Source organism: Bubalus bubalis, chromosome 12 (genome assembly GCF_019923935.1).
Source record: "Bubalus bubalis isolate 160015118507 breed Murrah chromosome 12, NDDB_SH_1, whole genome shotgun sequence".
Lineage (NCBI taxonomy): Eukaryota > Metazoa > Chordata > Mammalia > Artiodactyla > Bovidae > Bubalus > Bubalus bubalis.
The window spans coordinates 12178333-12189359 of NC_059168.1; the positions used below are offsets into that span (position 1 = coordinate 12178333).

General features: G+C 50.1%; 1 protein-coding gene across 4 annotated transcripts in view; it reads left to right on the forward strand.

Moving 5' to 3' along the window:
• EXOC6B (exocyst complex component 6B) overlaps window positions 1-9377 on the forward strand; it is a 723334-nt gene extending 713957 nt beyond the window's left edge. For all 4 annotated transcript variants that reach the window (XM_045162201.1, XM_045162198.1, XM_045162199.1 and 1 more), the window contains 2 exons: window positions 1750-1862; window positions 5991-9377. In XM_045162201.1, the coding sequence (XP_045018136.1) occupies window positions 1750-1862; window positions 5991-6117 (240 nt within the window). In that variant the 3' untranslated portion in view covers window positions 6118-9377. The remainder of the gene's footprint in view (window positions 1-1749; window positions 1863-5990) is intronic.
• Window positions 9378-11027: the final 1650 nt, after the last annotated feature.

The following is an 11027-nucleotide window of genomic DNA, read 5'->3' on the forward strand; positions in this document are numbered from 1 at the left end:
GTAGAAGACCTTTAGAACAAGGGACACTCCAAATGTCTATCATGTTCCTTAGGAGGAACTGTCTCAAGCAGTCTTTAGGCTGGAAATACCAAGATTAGGATAGGAAGTCAGGGAAATTTTTCTTCTAAAGGAGAGCTCTGTGAGGCCTTGAGGCAGTGAAAGGAAGTGGTAGAAGCCCTTTTACTTGCCAACTAAAACAAGCATGACCTAAAAGAGGCCTGAGAGGGCCGTTTGGGACCTTGCTGACCCAGGCCAACCAACATGTCTGTCTCTCTCCCCGTCTCCTCTCGTATTTAGTATCCCTTTCTTGGCTGAGGGTATAGGGGCTTTTCTCTGTTTTAGTTTTGGGACTTTAGCCAATTTGCATCCTGAGGAAGTTCTTAACATCTATTCTAAGAGAATGGATCGAAGAGGAGACTTGGCCCACACTGCCTGTTTGCCCAGCTGCACAGTGGGGAAGACAGAGGAGGAAGGTATGCCTAAGAGCCCAGACTCCAGCATTGAATTTGATTCTTGGCCTCTCCGCCTTAGTTCTGCACAGAGAGATTGTGGTCTGCTTACCTTCATCAACTGTTATCTCTTGGAAAGGGAGAAGTGGGGAAACGCCCTGAGTCCAGAAGCACTTGTGTGCATCTCATGGCTAGAAAGACTGCTTGAAGGCCCTTCTTCTGTGTGATGATGTGAGTCTGGGGCAGTGACCCCCGGAGGTTTATACAGGGGGCTACCAGCTTCCCTTCCGTCACCCCTACCCCACCTTTGAAAGGCACTGATTTTTTTCTTTTTTAGTTTTATTTAGTTATGAGTTTTCAATATTTGTTAGACTGATACCTGAGGCTAAAGCTGGCTGAGAAGGAAAGCCTTTGACAAAATGTAATTAGTTAGCAGATTTCTATCTGTTCAACCAGTGTCCACATAGGTGTTGTATATTGCCTCATGTAAATAGTATATGGTCCATTTATGTCTTGGTTCAGTGTGTTTCTGTGCTGTCTGTGTGTCCTGTTTGTTTTTGGCATGTGTCTGTATCAACTGAGTAACTTAGCAAAGTCAACACAGCAAGTCATGAAATTCATACTTGAACCCAGACCTTTTAACCTGAAAGCTCATATAGTTGCATATGGGGCACTGGACACACCCACCTTTATTTGTTCATGGTTGAATTCTGAGCTCCTAGAATGGTACTTGGCACATGGAAGACATTTCGTAAGTATTTATTAAGTGAATGAGTGGTTTTTATGATAGTCTGGTGTTCTGATTCAGTCCAGTGCCAGTTTCTTTCCAGGCCTGCCTCTGAGAGCTCTCTCCCGGCATCAGCAGTGCAGTGCTTCCGGCAGAGATGACTCTGCCTTACGGTGATCACCCGTTCGTTTTCTTAGTTTTGTTACTGTAGCCATTCTTTCTCTTGTGTGTGTGCTAGTGGCTGAGTCGTGTCCAGCTCTTTGCGACCCCATGGGCTGCAGCCCGCCAGGCTCCTCTGTCCACGGAGTCTCCAGGCAAGGACACTGGAGTGGGTCACCATCCCCTTCTTTGGGTGCTCTTCCCAACCCAGGGATCAAACCCGGGTCTTCTGCATTGCAGGTGGATTCTTTACCATCTGAGCTCTCAGGGAAGAGTCATACTCTTTCTCGTATTACAATTTTAATTTTATTTTTCAAATCTAGTGGGTAGTGAAGGGTGCTAGGAGTTTTTGAGATCCTGATTTGTCTTATCTGTCTGATTAATCACCGGAGTGGGGGTTTGGATATTTTACAGCTTTTGGATCTCTTCATCCAGTGGGATTGGTCAACCTACCTTGCTGACTACGGTCAGCCCACCTGCAAGTACCTCCGGGTAAACCCTGTGACAGCCCTGGCCCTGCTTGAGAAGTGAGTATCCATCCCGTGGAGATGCGGAGCGGACGCTGATACACAGGAGAATTTTGTCTGTGCCACCACCTTGAAAAGATGGCAAAGAGGCCCCACTCTAAAGCCGCCACAGGTGTTCTCAGCAGTTTCCATTGCTGGGTTTGGCAGTTCAGTCTTCCTTTTGGAGCCTCTTCATCCCTGAGCCCCAGCAAGCTAGGGAAAGTGTGTGTCAGGGGAACTGTGGCATTACCTACAGATGCTTACCTACAGATGACAGGAAGAGAAAGGAAGATGCCTTAGCCTGGGGCTCAGGTCAGCCTGGTGAACAGAGTGAGCCAGACCCAGCCATCTGGGGTGTGATGATGGATGGAGAGCATCACCACAGAACAGATGGCTTCTCTGGTTCCTGGCAAAGAAGCTCCTGAAATTATTTCAGCTGCCCTACCAACCCGTGTCTCCATCAGATTGAGCTTTCTTATGCTGAGTAGCCCAAGAAAGCTGCATTGGAAGTGTCTAACTCTTGCCTTAAGCAGTCACTAGCCAGCAAAGTGGCTGCCATGGGACTTTCGCGTCTCTGAAGCAGAGGTGCTGCCACTGAGGTTGAGTTAGCCAGCTCCAGAACATCTCACTAACCAACATGTCACCCAGATGCTGGAATCTGCACTGCGTTGTAACCTGGGCCTGGCTTTAGCTTACCTAGTTGAGAGCTGGCAGACCAGAGACAAAGACCCATGTAAAAAGGAAGCTTTCTCTTGTCATCAGACTAGATAAAACCCTTGGCTTCTTAGAAGAGCGCCCTGCATATGGACAAGTGTAGCAAGTCTACATATATAGCCATTCAGGCAGGTCTCAACTCCTAAGAAGGCAAGAATCCGAGTCCAGGAGGCCAGAGTGAAGCCTTAAGCAGAAGGAGAGGCTGAGGGGTGCCTTCCTACTGAAGGCTATCATGGGGGAGAGAAGGGGAGGAGGTAGAGAGCAGGCGCGAGCAGAAGGCAGAGGTGTGTGTCTGGAGCCAAGCCACTAAGAGCCCAGAATTGACTTTTTCCAGATCAAGACAGACTCATGTTTCCATTTTAACTCTGTTTCCCATGATTCTCTCTCCCAATGACCTTCTTCCCTAGGATATCTAGAGAGTAAGTATATTATTCACTTGGGCCTTTTCCACTACTTTGAGGCAAGTCCTCCTGGTTTCCTCATTGACACTAATGACTGCATTAAAACCCCACCCTGTGAGTTGCCCCCACCCTGACATACTAATCTGCTAAACCAGCTCGTGCCAGCTGGCTGGCTGCCTCCTCTCTCCTTGGTCCTTCAAGTGACCCTTGGCTTACCAGTTCCCTTGGGGCTGGGAGTGGTGACAGGGATTTTCCCCCATCAGTGCCAGGTAAAAGGTTGCTCCCGCCCACCTTCCTGGCACACTCTCGCTAGTCCAGGGCCTGAAATCCAGCCCTGACACAAGGGAGCTTCCTCAGCAGTCTTCCCGCCCTCCCAGTGGTGAGGCCCTGGCTTCAGGATCTCCCACAGAAGACTCTTTCTTAGAGGCGAGGCCTCACCCACATTCTCAGCACCCTACTGGCTTTTGTGCTGCTGCTCAGGTGTCCTGTTCAGATGGGCTCTGGGATTCCCTTCGGCCAGTTGCCTCTCTCAACAGTTCTTACACCTCTGTTCCTGAGAATCTCACATCCAGGAAGTACTGGCTTATCTACTTCCTGTGGATCAACAACAGGCTAAAATAATCAGCCTCTCAGTAGCATTCTGGAGGCCTAGCCAGTGATAATGCCATGTACTTACCCCGGGTGATCAGCAGGATTTAAAAGCCCCCTTCCAAACACAGTAGGGCCAGAGGCCACCCAGATCACTAAAATCCCCATTTCCCAGCCTCATAGGAATCAGTCCCTCGATTTGACCCTCTCCTGCTCTCCCCACAGCCAGCTCTACCACCAGAGCTCAATACTCTGTCCTTTCCAGCCTGACACTTCTTAGTGGGATGAGACATGGAAAGACACAAGGACATGATGAGGACTTGGAAAGAGAAGAGGCCCCTGTGTCTTTGAGAGGTGTCCAGGGCCAGAAAGATCCAGATCTTGGGCTCACAGAATGTGATAGGGGATGGGGGCTCTCCTTTGGTTTTTGAGCATTGCAGGGTACACACCAGCATGCCACCATCAGCCCTCAGGGCACCTGAGTTTCTCCTTCAAGTAATCCCCACTCCAGGCCTTAATGGCTAAGAAATCCTGGCCTCTGGGGCCCAGAGACTACCCTCTTCTCCTGTTCCCTCCTTCCTTCTTTCTGGACCTCCCCAAAGGGAGTTGAAAGCCATCTCTGTCTTTGGGCTGCTTTGAGGAGTTATGAAACGAGTGACCACATAGGATGTTAAATTAAGTGTCCTATAAAGGTCAGAAGTGCTTTTCTTCCTTTATTATTCTTTTTTTTGTTTGTTTAGTGTTGGTTTTATTTAGATTTATAGTATATCCAGCAAAGGAGGTGCTGTCTGGGATAAATAATCCTAAGTCAAGCCAGTTCCACAAACATCATGGTGCAGTTACTGTTTGAGGGACCAAATACAGTAATCATCATAGCCTTGAGGTCCTTTGCGCTTTCTTTTCAACCTAAACCTCTAAACCTCTGTCATCTCTCCTTCCTCCCTTTCAAGCACAGACCTCCACATGTGTGTGGTTGTACCTTATATGCAGTGTCTCAGTATGCTTGATGAGTAATTCCAGGCTCAAGGCCCTAAAGCTTAGATCAGAGAGAGAAGTCTCAATTCGTTTGTGGCTGTCACCATTAGCCAGAGCCATAAAGCTGGGATGCTCATCAGAACCTCCCTACCATGTGGATATAAACGTCCTTATGGACTCTCTGACCTTCTGGCCTCTCTAGTCCATCCCTCTGCATGGGGCCTCCCCACAGGAAAAAGTGGTCCAGGATTAGCCAAAGGCCCCTGGGAAGTCTTCCTGGGAGTAGTTTACTCCCTGGTGCCAGGTTCCTTCTGTCCCCTCTCCTCGCCCATCTGCATGCAGGGCAGGGGGCTGTGAAGTCAGAGAGCCGGCCAAGCTCCTGAGGGATGGTGGTAAGGAGCCACCTAGGCCGCCCCAGGGACAAATGAGTCTGGGCAGAGTCCTTCTTTCTCTACCATGAGAACTATCTGTGGGCTGGAGATCCTATGTGCAGAGGCTGGGGCCAAAGTTGACAATCACCAACAAATACCAGGGGCTGGGGCGCCTTTCAGGGGAATGAAAGGTTCCTGGGATCTGTCATGATGGCTAAGTCAGGCTTGGGGTTCCTCTGGACCTCGGCGTAGCCTTGCCTTTCTCCATCCATGCTTTCCAGTTAGGTCTCTCTCTCCATCTGCGGAAGTGACGGCCAGAACTGCCCATGGTTTGTGCTCTAGGAATACGCCGTCTTGGGAGCTTTAGCAGCAGCCAGTTAAAAAGCTTTCCAAAGGTCAAGATCTGAAGGTGTCGCAGCCATTGAGAACTCAGGGGCTTCTCTTGCCTAAAGCCCTGGTTTTTCAAGTGAGAGAACGGCTCAGCCTTTTGGCACCTGCTTTCCTCAGCACCGTGCCCTCTGAACCACCTCACTGCCTCTGGGCCCCTATTCTGAGGGAAGGGAAAAGAGATCAGTCAAGCCCTTGGTTTTGTTAGGAGAAGGATAGAGTTACCAGCTAGAGTAATGTTTAGAAATGCATAGTGGCTTTCAGTACTCGTGTTCTTTTGAAATTGCTCGTTAAGAGCATTGTCCTGCTTTCCTTTTCAAATACCAGCTGTAAGGTCACAGCAGGATTTCAGTAGGTTCAGGGGGTAATGAGAAGACCTTAGACATTCTCTGAGGTCCTGTTGTCCATCAGGGCTGCAACAGGTGCCAGACACCTATGCTAGGCTCAAACCTGGGCGTAGAAAGGAAGGAAGTAGGTAGGGTGAGCATGGATAGTAAGGGAGCTGGCCATGGCTGGCTCTCAACTGTTTTCCAGAGGTGACTGAAGTTGGGAGGTATGGAGGTGCCAACAGGGCAACTTTCTGAATAGTAGGTGAGTATGGGCCTGACAGTGGAAACGTTCTGGACTCTCTCAACTCCGGGTGGTCGTTAAGACATACTGGCCACCATTGCCGCCTCGAACACTTTGCTGTCTTTCTTCCCCTCTCTGTTTAGGATGAAGGACACCAGCCGCAAGAACAACATGTTTGCACAGTTTCGGAAAAATGAGCGAGACAAGCAGAAATTGATTGACACCGTGGCCAAGCAACTCCGGGGACTCATCAGCAGCCACCACTCGTGAAGACGGGCCTCGGGCCCACAGAGGCTGCTGGCTGCAGCCCCAGAGTCCGGGACCCAGCGCTGGCTGGCCCTGCATTTGTGCATTCTTCTTCAAAGAGAACAAATGTATTTTTTTATAATAACCTATGTACAGTATTCGCATAACCTTTCCCTATAGTAGAAGAGGCACAAGAGTAAGCAAGTCCAGGAGATGTTGCTAGGCCGGGCTTCAGGGGAAGCCACTCTACACTGTATCTTCCTAGAGATGGTGGTGTCCTCGGTCCAGTGCGAGGAACCCCTTTCACCCGTGGCTCTAGAGCTTAGGTCTGGGGCTCAGAAACTGCACAGACAAAATGGGCACTTGGCACTGGGAGGTAAGGTGATAGGCAGAAGGATAATACAGTACATCCTGTTCACTCCTAGGTGCCCCATTCACTGCGTAGGTGAGGCTGGTTGTTCTTGATGCAAGGAAAGGGCCTGGAAGACACTACTCCTTGGTCTATGAAAGACCAACACACAGCTGTGGAGTTCCAGAGGTTTTTCTCCTCAGTCCAGAGACTTTGCCTGAGCAGACAGCAAGCACGCCACTGTGAGCAGATGACAGCTTCGCTGCAGCGCCCCCCGGGATGGCATCTTGTAGCCTCAATCTGCCCCCAGTGCTTGCAGTCCTGCTTTTTCTGGGGCATGGCAGAGCTGAGTACGCAGTGGGACTAACTAGACTATGACTAGCTGTAGGTTGCCCCCACGCCAGGAGGAGTCTTGAAAGCCAGTGTGAATGGGGTCAGAGCCCAGCGCCTTCCCCATTCCTCTCACTTCCCTCTTTCCGGCTCAGGCGCTTGGTTCGGGGCATAGGTCCGCAGTTACTCCACAGACAGAGAATCTCAGGTGTGGCCCCCGCCAGCGCTGTCACTGGGACACTCAGCTTGCAGAAGCCTGAAAAGTGACCTCTTGCTTTCCACTTAGGTAAAACCTGAAGGTTACTTGCAATCGCTCCTTTGTGTTTTAAAACCAACTTTCTGGCCAGCACCTCTATGGGAGATGCCAGCAGCTCTGCGCTGTGGGGAGCGCTTTCGCTGGACCTGCCTCTGGGATGGACCCGCTGTCGCCGTGAGGTAGGGCAGGGCAGCCCTGACTAATGCTCTGTCACCCCGGCCGTCCCTCACCAAGCCATACCCTGGATAAGAAGCTCCTGCTCAAGCCTAAGCTTCTGTCCCCCTTTGAGGTCCCCAGAGCTATCTTTTGGCTTTGTCTGAGAAAGATTGCCTGTAATCCTATCCTTCAAGCTCTGGAGTTTGCAGAGGAGCCTGAACTGGCTATGTCCTCTGTCGCAAATGGGCTCCTGTGACTTAATGCAAAGGCTTTGCTATGAGGTCAGTCATTGGAACCTGCCCTTTAAGACACTTCAGGAAGACGCTATTAAGGCTACTGGCGAGAGTATAATTGTGCATCACCAAACAATGACAAATAAGCCACACAGGCCTTTCCAGCTAGGATTAGTGGGAGGAAAGACTCATCAAACAGAATTCACTACCTTGGTCAGCTGTTGAGTTGCTTCTAGGGCGGGCAGTGCTTTTCACCACCACCCCCACCCCCTGCCAAATGTTATGTCACAACTTGAAAACCATGGGGAAGAAAATATGCACACAGACACACAGACTTCCTCAAAACTGGAAAGACCAGGCTGCTTGAGGCTCTGCAGAGCTTTCTGACGCTCATCCTCAGGGCTAGTCATCCTGAGGGCTTGGTCCACGGTCTTAGAATGAGGCTCAGAGATGAGTGCTGCCACTCCGAACTGCTATAGCCAAGGGAAGGCAGGGGTCCAAGGGAATGAGACCTAAAATGCCATCTCCCAAATTCTGGACTTTATTAGAAAGGAGCAAGAAATGATCACTCTAATCCTATTGCTTAAGAAGAGCCCCCAAACACCCTGCTTCACTAGACCCGTTACAGCAGGATCCCTTCTGCTTTTTGCATTCCACTCTAACTTTGAAGTGGAATGGAGAGAAGCTTAAGTATGTCGCTTTATTTTTCAAGCATTATCATTGTCGGTCTGGTCTCAGACCTGTACCCTGGAGAAACAGTGTTACAAAGAGAAAATGAACAGGGTAGAGGAACGAGGGTCACCCTGCCCCTTGCACACAGAAGCCCGTCTGTAGAAAACACGTACTCAAGCCCGAGACTCACAGGGCAGATCCTTTGTTAGAGCCCTTCTTTCCTCTTGGTCTGCCTCCAGCCTTCCCTAACAAAACCAACCTGCACCACTGAGTTGTCTGTGGAGACACACTCTTGGTGACCAGGGAAAGGTGGAAAACAGGGACTGGCAATGTCCAGACTGTCTGAATTGGTGAAGTCAGAGTTTTCAGTTTTGTCTATAGGCCTCAAGCTAGGTCAGCCCTTGAGAGGACTTGGACGAAGCATGGGTTGCCTGTGTCCCCCAGAATCCTGAGATCTGGCCTCAGATGCCCAGAGATGTAGATGCACCCCAGAGGCCTGAGGAAAAGGCGAGAAAAAGGGTGCTTAGAGGCTTTCCATCTTCTAGTTGGCTGAGTTCTTGGGAAAACCAGCTCCATATTCCTGAAGGGACAGTCAGGTTTGGGACCCTAGTGGGTTGCAAGTAGTAGCTGGAATAGTTTGAATGTATCACATGGCAAAATCTCTGAGTAGAATAAATGAAGCTGCCAATGGTGGGGAAGAACAGGACGTGAAAATTGGAAGCAGCAGAGAGTTCCTATTGGTAAAGGGCATATATAGCCTCCAGGGAGCAGTGCCCAGCATTTGCGTTGTCTTCCAGGCCTCCAAGTCAGCCTAGCTTCACTGCGCACTTGACAAGTGCTTGCTCAGCAAGTCCCAGACCCAGGCCCTTTATCCCCAAGGTTGGCATTGGCCGTTACTCTGCCCATGAGGCCTCTGAGCACACTCCCCATGGCCTGCTGCAGAAGCCCCTCACCAGAGCCGCGCTTCTCCCAGGACGCTGCACCTGGCTGCTTCTGGCGCCTCTTTTATCTTTTTCCTTTGCCTGAGTTTGCAACTACTTTTTCACTAATGTGTTAGAAATGGCCTTTTTATTTTGCACAAATAGTTGCACATTTATGAGGGAAATTTAGGAAAGTCCATTTTTAACTCTAAAGGGAACTTTTTTCTTTAAAACTCAACCAGTAAAGCTACTGATACAGATGGGCCTCGTGGCTAGTAGAAAACCTCTCACGTGGAAAGAGCATGTCTACTCCTCCTGTATGTTCTCTTTTAATTGCTATTAAATAAGGGAGCCTACGCACCTGCTCACCGTGTTGTCTCATGGTTTTTGTTCTCCCGCCCCTTTCACACCGTGGAGCGTGGTTGGTGATCTGGATACAGACACTGCACCCCTTCAGCCACACTGGGGACTAGAGCAGGCAGAAGCCTGCTGGGGAGGAGAAAGCTGCCTGCTAGGCAAGGCGAGAAATCGAACTGTGGCCTTGGAAACATTCCAAACCACCGGCCTAGGCTTTCCTGCCTGTACCATTAACACTGGCATTGTCGTCATCAAGAGGAATAACCCTTGAGTTGCCTGATTTATGAGGAGTACCTGGCTAGGCAACTAGGGGCTCATGGTGTTCTGAACACTGGCCCTGCCATGGAATGGCTCCTGGTTAAGACGGAGCCAGGAGGGATTATCTAGAGGAAGGAGCGAAATGAGCCTGTGTTAGAGCTTGGTGGGGAGAGGGACAGGCATCACAGACTGCTGTGGGAACGGCTCTCATCAGGGAAGCAGCACAGAGAAAAGTGAAAGTCGCTCAGCCGCGTCCAACTCTTTGCAACCCCGTGGACTATACAGTCCATGGAATTCTCCAGGCCAGAATACTGGAGTGGGTAGCCTTTCCCTTCCCCAGGGGATCTTCCCAACCCAGGGATCGAACCCAGGTCTCCTGCACTGCAGGCAGATTCTTTACCAGCTGAGCTACAAGGGCCCAGAGAAATGGAGATGTTAATTAGCTGGACCTTGAAGGAATTAAATCCAATGTGGGGCAGCCCACGTTAGAGTGAAAAGTTGGCACAAGTCTGGTGTGTGCACAAGTCTGGTAGGCATACCTGAAACCACGGTGAGGAAGGCCTGAAATGTCTGTGAGGCAGCACCAGCCTTCCTGGCCCCAGGCTGGCGTGGAATGGGAATAGGCTGGAGACAATTGCTTCAGTAACAAGTCTGACCACTGCAACTGGGCTTCAATGCCTGAGAAACCTGGGCTTCAGTTCCTGCTGTACCAATACCAGCTGAATGACCTTGAACAGTGAACTCTCTGAATCTCATAATCCTTATCAGTGAAAGCAGAACCATAGTCAGGCCTAATGTACAGGCTTGTTGTGAAGTGTAACTGGGCTACGGATGGTCAAAAGGCCCAGCCATTTCCTAACCACACACACAAGCTCTTCCAGGCCTTTCCCTCCCTTGCCTCCAATTCCACAACAGGCGGTGACACGTCATATAGAATTGTCCAGAGCATCGCTGCCTCCCGGGTTCCCCTCCCCAAGCTCATCACAGGCTTCATGGTCCCTAGGTCCCCTGAGCTCCTGCGTATACACTGAGATACAAGCCTTCACTTCAGACAGCCAGTTACCTGGCTCAGAGTAGAGCCAGTCCTTCAGGTGGGATCTGCCCCTCAATTCCACTTGGAACCTCTTCTGCCAAAACTTACACCTCCTTCTAAAGTTTAGGAGTTCTTGACCAGAATTCCATGAACCTTTGGAGTGTGTATGTGGGGGAATATATGTACAAACACACAGGCTTGTATCCACTCAGTTTTCTGGCTAGAAGGTACATGGCTTTCATCAATGTCTAAGGAAGATTCAGGACTAAAATCCTGAATAATAACCAGATCCCTTTGGAAGTATAGATCTCCCTGTAGGAAAAGCCAGACACTGAGCAGTCACCTCCTCTCCCTGCCTCACAGAGTTCTG